This window comes from Caenorhabditis remanei, chromosome II, assembly GCF_010183535.1.
Source record: "Caenorhabditis remanei strain PX506 chromosome II, whole genome shotgun sequence".
In the NCBI taxonomy this organism is placed as follows: domain Eukaryota; kingdom Metazoa; phylum Nematoda; class Chromadorea; order Rhabditida; family Rhabditidae; genus Caenorhabditis; species Caenorhabditis remanei.
In genome coordinates, this window is record NC_071329.1 from 4817612 (window position 1) to 4832401 (window position 14790).

Consider the following 14790-nt stretch of genomic DNA (forward strand, 5'->3'; position numbering starts at 1 on the left):
TTCCCCAGTTGCTGGAGCAAGTGCGCTCTAGCGAACTCCCCCCTTGGGTCGTCGCGTGTGGCGTCTCTGACCGCAATCTCCTCACTCTGCACACTCCCTCGTGACGAGTTAGATGCGCAGGTCTCCAGGGAGTACGGTGATCGCCTTCGTCGCGCCGTCTACACGGTCTCCGACTAGAGAGAGTAAAATGAGTGGAGAGACGGCAGACAGTCTAACACAGCATTGTTCGATTTTTCTCACGTCTCTTTTTCTCTAGCACTATCTCCATCTCTGTCTATCTCTTTTCGATTCAAAAACCGAACGGAGTGACGATGGAAGAAATTGTGAGAAGAAACCGACAACGTGGTCATATGATTTCTTCTTTTCCCCATGCTTCGTTCCACTTGTTTTAGCTTCTTCTTTTTTCTACTCTTTATTTGTTTCTTTTTCAGTTTCAAACACCAAAAATCCCAAAAAATCTAGTATTTTCAGATATATGAGTAGGACGTAGCCACCCCACCCCAAACCAACATCAAAAACACCGAATAGAAAGAACATCTCGTAAGCGCCAGCTGTGCTTATGAATTCTCGTGAGTTTTTTATTTTTCGGTGTGTGTTTCAGAATGCTTCAGGTGGAGGCCTTGCAAATGCTCTTCATTGAAAGTTTCAAGATATTTTGATATTCTCAATGGAGCGCACTTGCTCCAGGATAGCCAAAATTTGATTTTTCGCAATTGGAGCACGTTGGCACTGTTTAAAAGCGCATGAATGATCCCGGGAGGTCATGCGCCTTTAAAATAGAATTTTCTGTTGAAACTGGTATGCATAGAATACTGAAGACGTGAGTATTCTGAAGCTGCTCTCGAAATTTTTCTAGCGTCCATAAGACTCCAGACGGAAAATTAAAGCAAATTCTGAATCCTTATGACTTTAGCTTTCTAATCATACCAGTTTCTTCTAGAAGCTTCCACCCCCAACGCGTTCCACCATGTGTTCGGTGGAGCGCGCTTTCCACCAAAATCCCAAAAAAATCCGAAAACTCAACTAAAACTGGCCCATACTAATCTGAATCTCTTGCAGTCGGTGGAGTAGCTACCGAACGACGATTGCCTCCTCAACAAACGCAACAATTTCTCTCGCATTCCAACTTTCTCTCCTCGCCTTCCAACGCAACAATTATTGACGAATCCCAGTTTCCATCACTGGGCGCGAAAGGTGATTTCTTTTGAATCAGTGTATCTTCGTTTTGGAAGCTTTCAAAAGATTTCGACCTTGTTTAGCTAAATCACGGGGTTTTGATAAGCTCGGTGAGCTGACATCAGCTTCCAGTTCACTGGAGCGAATTTGCTTCCCACGCTTATCAGAACTTTAATGCCGGATTTTCAGCGCTAGAAACCAAAAAATCGCTTAAAATTGTGGGAACATTCCAGACAAGTTTTATACTGGTCTAAAATTTTTCCAAGTGGACTATTAGGCCATCGGATAGCTAAGCTGACTCTTCCCCTGAAATTAAGTGATTTACCAGGTTTCTAGCGCGGGAACAATATGATCTACATAAACCTGACCTGGGCGATAAAAACACAAACTCAAATTCCTTGAAAACCCAACAAAAAAAAAACGCCTTAAACCCCCGCACTAATTAACTCAAATTTACAGGAACGTCCTCACTCGGCGGCGGATTCTCACCAATTCCAACAACGAGCGGAGGTGTTTTAAACGTTGCCCAGTCGTCGCCGTCGCGAGATCCCTACGCGGCGCACCGAGCTAACTATGGTGGGTTCTTGTCGAGTGGAAAATCGATTTGTCGTTTCAGACATAGAACTTGAGAAATTATCGATTTTCGCGCGCGCTCCGAGAGTGAGGCGCCAAAATTTTGGAATTCTGTGTTTCGCGACGAAATATGACGTTTTGAGATGATTTTCTTGCATATTTCAGCAGATTTTCTCGTTTTTATCGGTTTTAAACGGAAAACTTATCGTTTTTCGCCTCTTTCCTCGTGATATGTCGGTCAAAATGCTAAAAAAATGGAAAATTCCCGTTTTTGAGTTAGTTTCTTTAATTTTAGCTTCGTTTCAGCTGTTTCTTAGCATCAACGAGCATAAACCACATTTTCCGCATGAGAAAACTGGAAAGTTTTGATGATTTACGAAAAGTTGCACAATTTTTCAGCTCTAGCGGAAATTTTTTTGAAATTTGTCGAGTTTTTGATAGATTTTCGTTCATTATTTAATTTGAAAGCGTAATTTAATGCGATATTTGAAAAATTTCGCTCGGAAAAAAGTTAATTTTTTAGACTTCCGCCAACTTTTTTGTTTTTAGCCAAAATTATGATTTTTGCCCGATTTTTCTCGGAATTTCCCGTTTTTTTGCTTAACATTTTAAAAGCATGTAATTTTTCTGCTTTTATCAATAATTTTCGCTCTGAAACTCTGTAAATACCTCAAATTTCGTCGGAACATCGCTGAAAATCCGAAATGCAAAAATTTTTTTTTTCAAAATCTGTGCATTCTGACGTGACAGTGTTTTGCGTACTTTGCCATCTACCGTAGTCGAGCGAGAAAATTTGCGCGAAAAAATGCATTAATGTCTGAAAATTCAATGGTAAACCTCCTAAATCTTCGAATTTCTCACAATTTCCACACAAATAAGACAGTTTTGTCACCAAATAATAGATGTTTTCAGCTAACCTGATGCGATCGGACCCGAGTCTAACAAATTCCGAGTTCCAAATACAGAACGAGGATTTTCCCGCGCTTCCCGGCGTCGGTGGTGGCCAATCACAACGAACAATGCTCGGAGATCAACTGGCGAATGTACGGGAATCGAGTTTTGTTACAAATTTCTTCATTTTTTTAAATTTCAGATGCTGCCCGACGACCATCAAGTGAATTTCGCCGGACCATTAGGCGATTGTGACCCTTCGAGGCTGGGCGGCTTATCAAGAACAAGTCAAGAAGGCCCTATGCATGGAATTATCACCCACCCGGATGGTAAGAATCTCAGAGAAGCTTAAAATTAATTTTTACTGACTTTTTCTAACTTTTCTCCATACTTGCAAACCGGGCCGGCGCGTAAGTTGCGTTTAACTCAATATTATGAGCTCAAAAATATACCAAAATGTAGATCTCGACGAGTTCTATGTCCCTGGCCTACTACGGACCGGATGGCTATTTGTTAATGTGCCGCGGACCGGGCTTGAATGGCTTTTCTGGCCATTTTCGCGTTTTTTGGCACTTCTTCCCGGCCCGCGGCACACTACCGAATAGCCATCCGGCCCGTAGTAGGTCAGTGTCATAGAACTCGCTGAGATCTACATTTTGGTATATTTTTCAGCTCATAAAACTCAGTTTGACGCGAGTTACGAGCCGGCCCGGTTTGCAGGTATGCTTTTCTCAATGGAGCGCGCTTGCCTCCTCCCGGGCTAAAATTCTCAATAAAGCGCACTTTTTTCTTTGCAGGCGAAGTGACGAACATACCCGCCTCAATGCTTGCCGATCAATTTGGAATGGCTGGCCTGGTGACATACCTCCGGACAGTCGACAACCCGTCCATCGTCTCACTGGCGTTGGGTTACGATCTGACGACGTTGGGCTTGAATTTGAATTTGGCAGAGTAAGTAGGTCAAAACCCGGAAAATTGGAACCGGAATTCAGAATTTTCGAAATTTTTCAATTTTTTCCGCAAAAAAAGTCAAATTTTCGACTTACAACCGCGCTCTACCGAAACCGAAGAAAATAGTGTGCGAAATTGAGAGAGTCAGAGAAAAAGAGACATTTTTCAAGCTCATTTCGGTGGAGCACAGTTGTAAGAAATGTGCCGAGCTGATATGATTCAGAATTCGAAGGAATTCAGAAAAACCGTGAAAAATGTTCACATTTTCGGTGAAAAATTGAAAAAATGTCGAAAAAATTGATTTTAGACTCTTTTTCAATCGGAAAATCGGAATTTTCAACTATTTGTATGCAAAAAATTCGAAATTCCCTCGTTTAGAAGATAGAAATTCGATTTTGTTGTAATTTTCTATCAAAAATTGTCAATTTTTGACAATTTAACATTATGACATTTCTTTTTTCAGATTTTCCAATAAAAAAACTACCTGAAAACACAAAATTTGCTAAATTTTTGTATGAAAAACTCAAAATTCTAGTTTTTGCCTCTCCGACCTAGAAAATCCTATTTTAAGACGTTTTCCACTGGGAAAATGCAATTTTCAGACGGTAAATCTCCGAATTTTCAACTTTCTTCAAGTAAAAACGTCAAATTTGAAAAATTTTCCATTAGAAACAAGATAAATGTAAAAATATAAAATCGATAGAATTTCGACTCGAAAAAATCGGTTTCAGACAATTTTTCGACTAGAAAATTCAATCTTTTCGCATTTTTATACTGAAAAACGAGGTTTTTCTAATAAAAAATGGTTTCCGAGCAGAAATTCACACTTTTCTGGCAATTGTTCATTGAGAATAGCAATATTACGATTTTTAACCGAAAAAAACTTTATTTTATCAATAAACGTCGATTTACGTGTCTTTTTTTGATACTTTATCAGCATTTTTGTGTCTGGAAGAGCTGATATTAAATTTACTGTGCAGTTTACTAAAATTTGCTACTTTTAAGCTCAAAAACAAGAATTTCAGCCAGTTTTTACCATTTTTCACCAATTTTCACCCCAAAAACCTGGATTTTCAGGGTTTTTAGCACAAAAAATCGATTTTTGCACAAAAATCTAGCAAAATCTCTTAAATTTGCAGGCGAAACATGCACCGAAGCTTTGGCGGACCGTGGGCGGACTCACCGATTCGAGCGCACGAGTTAGACGTGAAAGTGCCCGAAGAGTACATGACACATAATCATATTCGAGACAAACTGCCGCCTCTTCGATTGAGTAAAGTGTCCGAAGATGTGTTATTCTATTTGTTCTACAATTGTCCAAACGAGATTTATCAGGTGGCTGCCGCGTGTGAATTGTGAGTTTTCGATGGAAAAAATGGGTCAATTTATGGCCTTTTTATAGCCGAATTTCGCAATTTTCGGCTGGAAAACAGAGGAAAATAGAGAAGTTCTAAAAAAAATTGGCATTAAAATGTGGCCACAGGAGCCACGTGGCGGCCCGTACCTCCTGCGAGCTCTTCTTCGAGGGGTCGCTGCTATAAGCACGGCACGCTTCTTACAACCGCGCTCTACCGAAACCGAAGAAAATTGTATGCGAAATTGAGAGCCTCAGAGAAAAAGAGACATTTTTCGAGGACATTTCGGTGGAGCGCAGTTGTAAGAACTGTGCCGAGCTGCTATTTTCAGCTAATTTTCGTCATTTTGAGCACAATTTGATCAATTTTTGGCAATTCGGATCGCTTTTCATATGTCCGGGCAGTTTTTTGTTATTTTCAGCACAATGGACACTCGATAGTGCATTTTTTTTGCAAATTTGCGGCACCGGTTAGCCTTTGTGTTTGTTTATGCTGAAAACTTACCTCAGAGCTGAAAAAATTTATTTCCATCAAAAGCACGGCCATTTTCAGCATCCTTACTTGCAAAATCCACTATTACAGTCGATTTTTGTCGTTTTTTTTGTATCTTTCGTATTTTCAGCATGTTTGCCGCACAAATTGCCGTAGAAACTGCGCCCTAACTTTTTTTGTTGCTATTCGTACCGATTTTTGGCAGTTTCTAACAATTTTAGTCACAAACAACACGGAAAATGCGAATTTAACTCCAATATCAAAATTCCCGCATAGTTAGCATTGCAACTGCGCCTTATGCTGGACACGCTCACCAATTCTGCAAATCTGACAGGCATAGTTCGTTTTTTTGCCGATTTTTACAATTTTTCTGAGCTAAACACGCCGAAATATATGTCTGTTAGATGAAATTGACAAAAAAAACCAGGACATATCAGGATCCGCCCATTTTTGACAGTACTGCCGCATGGTTCAGTGAAAAAAAAACTGTATTGCAGCTATTAGCTCTGCACATTTCTTACAACCGCGCTCCACCGAAATGCCCTTGAAAAATGTCTCTTTTTCTCTGATTCTCTCAATTTCACACACAATTTTCTCCTGTTTCGGTAGAGCGCGGTTGTAAGAACCGTGCCGTAATAATACAGTTTCGAAATTTGTTTTTGCAAAAGTTCGAATTTTCGACTATGTTTTCAAATTCCGATCAAGAGTCATAGGATTTCTGACACTATTTTTGATAAAAATTTCGAAAAAATGTTGTGAAAAAATTGGGCGCACTTTTTGAATCCCAATATTCCATAGTTGTCAAGGTCCGGCTCGGGCAGAAGTCAAATTTTCAAATTTTTTGAAATTTTTTGAATTTTTTCGCGAAAAAGTCAAATTTTCGATTATTATTCAGAATAAGAGGAAATTCTGAAAAATTGTCCCATTTTCGATGAAAAATTGAAAAAATTTCAAAAAAAAATTGGAAAAAAGGGCCGCGCCTTGACAACTATGCAATATTCTATTTTGGATTTTTCTATTTTTCAACCTAAACTCTACCCAAAAACCCCCATTCAATTCCAGATATAACCGCGAATGGCGATTTCACAAAAGCGAACAAGTGTGGCTGACACGTTCCCAATACGGTGGTGTGAAAGAGCAGACGGGCCAATACGAGAAGGGACACTACAACGTGTTCGATCAAATGCAGTGGCGAAAAATTCCGAAAGAGTTGAAGTTGGAGTACAAAGAGTTGGAGGACAAACCAAAGTTGCCGAACGCGGTCGCTGGTCAGCCCGCCCATTTCAAGTACTTCTTCCAGGGACCACAATTCCCATCTGGTCCCGAGACGGGTCTCATGCTTCAGATGCACAATTTGGGCGTCGGCACCGGACAGATCACTCCGCCGATCCCGACGGGTCTTAATGGAGTTATGGGCGGCGGTGTGGTGGCGAATGGTGGTGGAGGGGGCGGAGCTCCGGGAGCGCCTGGGGGAGTGATTGGTGGAATGGTGCAGCAGCAAGGACAAGGACAACAACAGGGACCTATCAACCCATCTGCCAGAGCTACACCTAATTAGAGAAATGATCTCAATTGATCCATTGGATTTTTCTCTTATTTTGATTTTTTCTCTCTCTCTCTCTTCTTTGCCTCTCCCTCTCTCAATCTCTCAACTTTCCCCACTCTCTCTCTCTCTCTCCCACATTATCCCACCCCAACAACTTTTTCCACGTTTATTTGTCCTCAATTTTTTCTCGTATAAACGATTATTCCAATACTGAGAACTGTGTTCTTGTTTCTTTATATCTTGTTCTTTTTGCTACTTCATGTTGTGTCCCTTTTCCCTTCCCCAATCCAAACACTTTTCTCTCTCTCTTTCTGCACATTACCTCATAAAAACGTTGTTGCTCTCAGGCCTTTTTTTAGTGTAGAATGAGCAAAACAATGGATTTTTGAAATAGAGCGCATTTGCATTCTCCATCAACTTGTTCAAACTTCCTGGCCCGCTCGCGCCTCATCTATCCCTTTATCATCTACTTTTTCCAATGCGCGATTGGCTCAGTTGGCAACGCAGACGATCGGGAATAGAATGGTTTTTGGTTCGATTCCTGCCCATGTTTTTTTGTTTTTTTGAAAATGCTATCGAAAACGAAAAAAGAGCAATTTTCATGGAAATGATAGTGTTCTATGCCCAATTGATGATAAGAAAGAGACTGAAAACAAGATGTTTGTCGATGACAAACTTATTGATAACATATATATTGATACTGGCCGTGTAGAACACTTTCATTTTGGTATTGTTACTTGTCTACTGAAATGTCGTCTCGAACTTTAGCGTCTTTCGCTTCAAAACAGGAGAATTTGGAGCTGTTGGCCGAGGGAAAGACCAAGCAGATTTATGGTATCAAGGGGGAGAAGGTACGTTTTTTTTTGTTTTCCTGGTTGAAAATAGGTTTTAGATCACGAAAAAATGATGCAAAAAATCAAAAATTTAATTTGGCTAGTGGAAAAATCGAACCAAGAACTCCTAGAACTATAGACAGGCTTCTTACCCACTAGGCCACCCTGGCGCCGCCGCTCCTTGGATCGCATGGATAGCCTTGCGGTCTAAAGGGGTGCCTAAGGATCTGGAGGTTGTTGGTTCGATTCTTTTGGGGGTCAAAAATAGTTATTAATTTTTTGCATAGTTTTTTTCTGATTTAGGACTCATTTTCAGTTGGAAAATGTTAAAAATTATTTTTTTAACAAAAATTTTCGAATCTTCCAGGACTACGTGCTCATCCGTTCCAAGGATAGCCTCACCGCGTTCAATGCTGAACGTAAAAATGAGCTCGAGGGAAAATCGAAAATTGCATCAAAAACCACTGTCAACGTGTTCGAGTACCTCCAACTCCTCGGACTCCCAACCCATTTTGAACAATCGATATCTGATACTGAGTTCATCGCAAGAAAATGTACAATGATACCGATTGAATGGGTTGCCAGACGAGTGGCCACCGGATCTTTCTTGAAAAGAAACCCCGGAGTCAAAGAGGGATTCAGATTCAATGAGCTGAAGCTCGAGACATTTTTCAAAGACGACGCAAACGATGATCCACAATGGACAGATGAGCAAATTGTGTCGAATGGATTGATGATTGATCATTTGAAAATTGGAAGAGACGAGATTTCTCTCATGAAAAAAATGACAAAATTGGTGTTTAGAGCATTGGAAAAGGCGTGGGCTTTGGAGAATAGTGCGTTGATTGATATGAAGGTAGGTTGTCTGTTAGGAGGGATGTAAATGCGCTCTACCGAAATTGTCAGATTTTGGACATGGCATAGAAAAAATGAAGGGCTACATTTTTGTAGCTGACAACTTTTTTGTACGGACCCTCCGTAGCCAGGCAGAGCAGCCGGAGGCACGGACCCGAGGCAAGCTTACTTTGAAGGATCCCAGGATACGGGCTTACAAAAACAGATGTAAACTACAAAAATGTTGATGGAAACTTGCTTGATAACATGTAGAGGCATAAAAACATAAAATTTGCTAAGGATAGCTCAAAATAAAGCAGTTTTTTGAAATGTTGAATTTTTAAGAATTTCTGGAAAACTTTGAGATGGAATTACGGTCTCCAAAAGTACCATTGCACAAAAAATTTGTCTACAAGAAAAATGTAGATCACAGTTTGTTCCATAATACATTAAAAATTTAGAACACTTGGATTATCTTTGAGACTATGACGCCATCTCAAAGTCAGAATTTTTTTTTTCTTAAAATGTTTTTTTTTTTTGAAAAATTGGTAACTTTAGGATTGTGTCACGGATTCCAATACTTTTCTAACTTTTCAAATTTATTATCTATTATAGAAAAACTCAAGGGCTACATTTTTGTAGTTGACCACTTTTTAATACGAGTCCTTCCTAGGGTGTTACAGCCGCAAGAAGTAGAGGTATCCCTGGCTCAAGGTATACAAACTTTGACGGGTCGTAACTCCCCACCGTAAGCTTTTACTAAAAAGTTGTCAATTGCAAAAATGTAGATCACAATTTTTTCTATAACCAAAAAAATATTTGAGCAATTTAAACAATTTCTGGCACTATAACGTTCTCTGCGATTTAAAAAATTTTCAATTTTCGAAATTTTTGAAAACAGTTTACTAACTACTAAGCAGAGTTGCATGGAATTCCGACTTCCAACTTCCGGGCATTTTTTCCATTCCGACTGCCGACTTCCGACTTCCGGATAAGGAATTTTATTTCCGACTTCAGTCATTCCATAACGGTGGTACTTCGGAAAAGTAAATTTCGCAGAAATACGTGGAAAAATAGTCTAAAAGGACAGAAAATAGGCTGTTCTTCAGCCAAAAACTAATTTTCCGCTGATTTTCAAGAATTTTATGATTTTTCGCTTAGAGTTCTTGAATATTTGCGAAAAAATCTAATTCCGACTTCCGACTTTCGGGCGTTTTTTCACTTCCGACTTCCGACTTCCGACTTACGGAAATTTTCACTTCCTTACAACTCTGCTACTTTTTATAACATTTTTAATGACTTTCACTTCTAAAGATACCAATGTTCACCGCTCTTATCAAATTCATAGGAAACATAAATATTGACATCCATCCCCCATTTTTATTGCCACTTTTTATCACTGTCATATCAAATATGAAAAAGGAATCATCCATTTCCATCATTCAAACAGATCGAATTCGGAGTGACAGTCGAGGGAGAGATTCTTCTCGCTGACGTCATCGACAATGACTCCTGGAGAGTGTGGCCAGAGAATGATAGACGTCTTCAGTTGGATAAGCAGGTCTATCGGGATATGAAGGAAGTGACGGCGGAGGGGTTGCAGTTGGTTTTGAAGAATTATACAAAGGTACGGAGACGCAGAGAAACGAGAGCGTCTAACTGTCTGCGCTCTCTTCGTTTGCTCGATGTTTGAATGTGCGTATCTCAGTGGCGTTTAGAGATGGTGGAAAACTTTTAACTAGAAAAATGTAGAGCGTATTTTCAGCTTTCTAGTGATATATAACACATCCACACACTGTAAGAGACGCAGAGAAGCTAGAGCGTCTAACTGTCTGCGCTCTCTCTATTTGAAGCGCATGATGTTTGAATGTTCGTATCTCCGCGGTGTTTAGAGATGGTGGAAAACTTTTAACTACAAAAATGTAGAGCGTATTTTCAGCTTTCCAGTGATATATAACACATCCACTCACTGTGGATGACGCAGAGAAGCTAGTGTGTCTGGCGGTCTGCGACTCCACTCTCTAGTAGCGCCTACGGTTTTGTGTGTATCTTAGTGGTGAGGTGGGATATATTAAAAAACGTGAAATTTTAGACAATTTGTTGGATGACATGCGCGGTTATTTTGAAAAGGGAAAAAACCGCCCGTCTAAAAACTTTGTAATTCCAGGTCATGGAAATCACGTCCACCTTCTCGAAACCACGCCAGTCATGTCATGTCCTCGTCATCATGGGATCCGGTTCCGACGGTGTCTTCGCCAGAAAAATTTCCGACGCCGCAAACAACTTCGGCCTCGAAGCCACCCTTAAAGTCAGCTCCGCTCACAAAACCACCTCAGACACATTGGAAGTGTTGGCGGAATTCGAGGATAGTGGAGTGCCTACTGTAGTGATTGCAGTGGCTGGTAGATCAAACGGACTGGGACCAGTGATCGCTGGAAACTCGTCACTGCCGGTGATCAACTGTCCACCCCCCAGTGAATCGTTGAGTCTTGATATCTGGTCGTCGCTCCGTATGCCAAATGGAATCGGGTGTACTACTGTATTGGACCCGTCGGAGGCTGCTCTCGCCGCTGCGAAGATCTTGGCGAGCCATAATCATATTGTGTTCGGAAAAGTGCTCACCGCGCAGCTACAGAATCAGATAAATATCTATAATGCTAATCGCAAATTGGAATAATTTTTTGTAATAGTTATAATAATCAACATTTATTCTCTTTCTTTGTAATCCCACCAATAAATCACTTCTTATTAGTACAAATCCCACAACAATTACAGAAAAAGTCAAGATGGGCGGCCACGTCGACAAGCAGATCGGTCTCTTGAGTCAACTTTTGTCTGAGTCTTCTCTGTCGGTTATGGGAATCGTAGAGCTCTGGGCAAGGCATTCCGGCTGATAGGACACCGACGAGTTCTTCGACGTTACGGGTGTCCGAGGTGCGGACCACTCCGGAGCCACTGTCGCCCTGGAAATGAGATATGAAGAAAACGCGCTCTATTGAACTTTTTGAACAGTAGTTCGACATTAGGCCTTAGAAATTACAGTATCTCGTTACTGCTTTCAACTCCAAGTACCGTAACCCAGCTAGTTAATAAAGTTAATAAAGTCATGAAAATTACACAGATTAGCAAACGCGCTCTAATGCACATTCTGACCAAATTTCAAATCGCTGTAGACAAAGGTGTGAAAGTTACGGTACCTCTGTGAATATTTTCATGGTTTAGAATTACTTCATGCGAATTCCATAAACTTGACAAAAATTGGTAAACGCGCTCTAATAAACATTCTGAGAACGCACTAGGTTCAGCGCGCGTCGCGGTTTTGATTCACTGTTTGCAAGTACCGTAACCCAGCTGGTTAGTGAGTAAACGCTCTGAAATCACCAAATATCAGAAAACGCGCTCTAACGAACGTTCTTACCAATTTTTAAGAGCCTAATACGATTGGCAGGGAAGTTACAGTATCTGTAAGCGTGGCGAGCTTGGTCTACCGCTCGTCAGTACCGTAACCCTACTGTAACTGTGTACAGTTGGTTCTACTTTAAGCCCTCACTCACATCACACGACAATCCACGATTCTCCGCCGAAGTACAAAACACTCCTCCATACGGAAACTCATCGGAACACTCCGCCACGAAAGACACCAACGTTTTCAGCTTTCCAGATTCTAACTGCTTATCCGCCGCTGAAATGGACAAGGTTACTGTAGTCAAAGAGACCAATAGTTACTTACGGTCTCTTCCATATCCATAAAGTTTGTACCCTTTAGCTCCAAGTACGGGAGATTTTGAGGTGGATGGGAGGCATGCCGGGAAGATGTTACGGGAGAACTCAATGGGCTCCTTGAGCTCGAACACTGCGATATCGTTAAAAGATTCACGATCAATGCAACCGTCACCGACGTAGCCTTGACGGATGTAGAGCTGGAAACTTTTGATGGGCTACAACTATCTAGGGTTTTCTAAAAGTTGACAACTACAAACATAATCTTTTATAGTTGTGCTATAAGATGTGATTATGAAAATCTATATTTAAAAAACAGTCCTGGCCTAGGATCCGTCAACTCGGTCAACTCGGCTATCCCACTGACCAACCGATTACAGTGACAAACTACACTTACACTGACCAAATTACTACAGTAACCAAAATTCCGCTATTCTTGAAATCGGTTATGCCACTCAGCCATCGTGTTATTGCACAACGAAAATGACGTCATTCGACACAACTGGAAACGAGTGCTACCGTAATATTTTGAAGAGGAAATTTGAAAAAAAACATTTCGCAACATTCCTTCTCAATTGTGCCCAATGACGTCATTTTCGTAGTGAAATATCACAGTAGCCGAGTTTTTCCACCAAAAACAAAGCATATTTGCAAACCGGGTCAAAACGGGCCGACACGGGCCGGCTCGTAACTCGCGTCAAACTGAATTTTATGAGCTGAAAGATATACAAAAATGTAGATCTCGACGAGTTCTATGTCAGTGACCTAATACGGGCCGCATGGCTATTTGTTAATTGGTCGCGGACCGGGCTAAAATGACTTTCTGGCCATTTTCGCGTTTTTTGGCACTTTTTCCCGGCCCGCGGCACATTAACGAATAGCCATCCGGCCCGTAGTTGGTCACGGAGATAAAACTCGTCGAGATCTACATTTTGGTTTATTTTTCAGCTCATAAAATTCAGTTTGACGCAAACTACGAGCCGGCCCGTGTCGGCCCGTTTCGGCCCGGTTTGCAAGTATGAAAAAAGTTTAATTCCGCTTTCCGTTTTCCGCCTTTCGCTCAACTCTGCATGGAACTCACCGACTGAATCTCAAACGGCTTGAACATATCCTTCCTCTTCAACCCTTTACACATCTCCGGAACCGCACAAGTCACATTGATAAACGCCACGAAATCTTTGAAATCCCTCAGAAAATGGGCGTCTCCTAACTTTCCAGTCTGACAATCTGGAAGTGGGTCCTCACTGATACCGATCAAATGGGCCGCCGTCACAATATGCCACGGGGAGATTAGGGTGCCGGTGCCGTGTTGTGCGAATTGATTCTCCACATTCTTTCCGGACAACGTCTTCTTCTTCATAGCCAGAGAGACCGCCCATGGCGCTTCACCGATCTTCACTTCCTTCCCGTAAAGCGCTTTGTATTCCTCTGAAGTCTTCTCACGATGACCGTTGAGAGACGTGAATCCTGACACGTAACGACCGCAGTTCGCCTTCAGAATCTTATTTTCTCTGGGAGTAAGACGTTTCGTGGAGATGCGCACAATAAAAAGAAAGCATAGGAATAGAGTTTTCCAATTCATTTTTGAAATCTTACTGTAGCTAGCAGTAGAGAAAGGAAAAATAGTGAAATGAAATCACTCGAGAGGTATTTTATTAGTTGGGTAGTTTTATAGGTGTCGTTTCGTGTCAATAAGTACGAGGGTAATAAATGAGTCAAAGGGAGTAGTAGAAGAATCAAGGAAACAAGTGAAGTACTCTTTGGTGGAAAATAGCGGTTGTCATTGGAAAGCTCAAAATGTTGACCTCATTTTTCTCAAATACTAGCTTTCGAAGGCAGAAAACGACTATTTATCTGAAATGCGCATGTTCTCTGCTTTCCAGTGCACGGTCTCCCACGACTCCGAGACATTTCGCAACTCACGTAGATTTTGCAACTGCGACGTTTCGCAACTATACCGCTTTTGCATATTTGGGTCAGTTGAACATTTTGAGTGAACCGAAGGGTCTGGGAACATATTTGAAAACAATTAAATAGAAGAAAAAGTTGTCTGATCCGTTTTCTGGCAAAACTGGGTTGATATATTGTTAGTTCTATGGTTGCGAAACGACGCAGTTGCGAAATGTCGCAGTTGCGAATTGTCGCGGAGCCTCTTCCACACTGTGAAAAAGAACTGCAAGAAACATGAAACCGATTTTTTCACGTTTTAATTCAGTTCTTTTAATTTTTGCACTGAAAATGCAGTATTTTCGGGTTTTCAGACGTCGCAATGGGTGAAAAAAAAGATACCAGAATTGTGAAAAATTACATTTTCTATCTAACGAGCCAAAAACGTGAATTTATGTAAGAAACTGACTTTTTTGATAGAGAAAAACCGATTTTCAGTAAAATAAGTATAACTTTTTTGCCAGAAAACAGT

General features: G+C 40.9%; 3 protein-coding genes across 3 annotated transcripts; 2 read left to right on the forward strand and 1 right to left on the reverse strand.

The window, feature by feature from the left end:
• Positions 1-559: 559 nt before the first annotated feature.
• GCK72_004560 (uncharacterized protein) lies at positions 560-6996 on the forward strand (the record flags this gene model as incomplete). Its single annotated transcript, XM_003104166.2, has 8 exons — positions 560-569; positions 1060-1194; positions 1636-1752; positions 2662-2792; positions 2843-2969; positions 3438-3591; positions 4731-4946; positions 6501-6996. The coding sequence occupies 8 exons, from the start codon at positions 560-562 to the stop codon at positions 6994-6996; spliced, it is 1386 nt and encodes a 461-aa protein (XP_003104214.2).
• A 737-nt stretch (positions 6997-7733) lies between these two features.
• GCK72_004561 (uncharacterized protein) lies at positions 7734-11328 on the forward strand (the record flags this gene model as incomplete). The annotated part of the gene is made up of 4 exons (XM_003104245.2): positions 7734-7835; positions 8185-8673; positions 10102-10278; positions 10819-11328. 4 exons carry the CDS (start codon positions 7734-7736, stop codon positions 11326-11328), a joined length of 1278 nt encoding a protein of 425 aa, XP_003104293.2.
• Positions 11329-11389: 61 nt separating this feature from the next.
• Positions 11390-13953, reverse strand: GCK72_004562 (uncharacterized protein; the record flags this gene model as incomplete). Its single annotated transcript, XM_003104225.2, has 4 exons — positions 11390-11614; positions 12206-12333; positions 12382-12571; positions 13453-13953. The coding sequence occupies 4 exons, from the start codon at positions 13951-13953 to the stop codon at positions 11390-11392; spliced, it is 1044 nt and encodes a 347-aa protein (XP_003104273.2).
• Between the last annotated feature and the right edge of the window lie 837 nt (positions 13954-14790).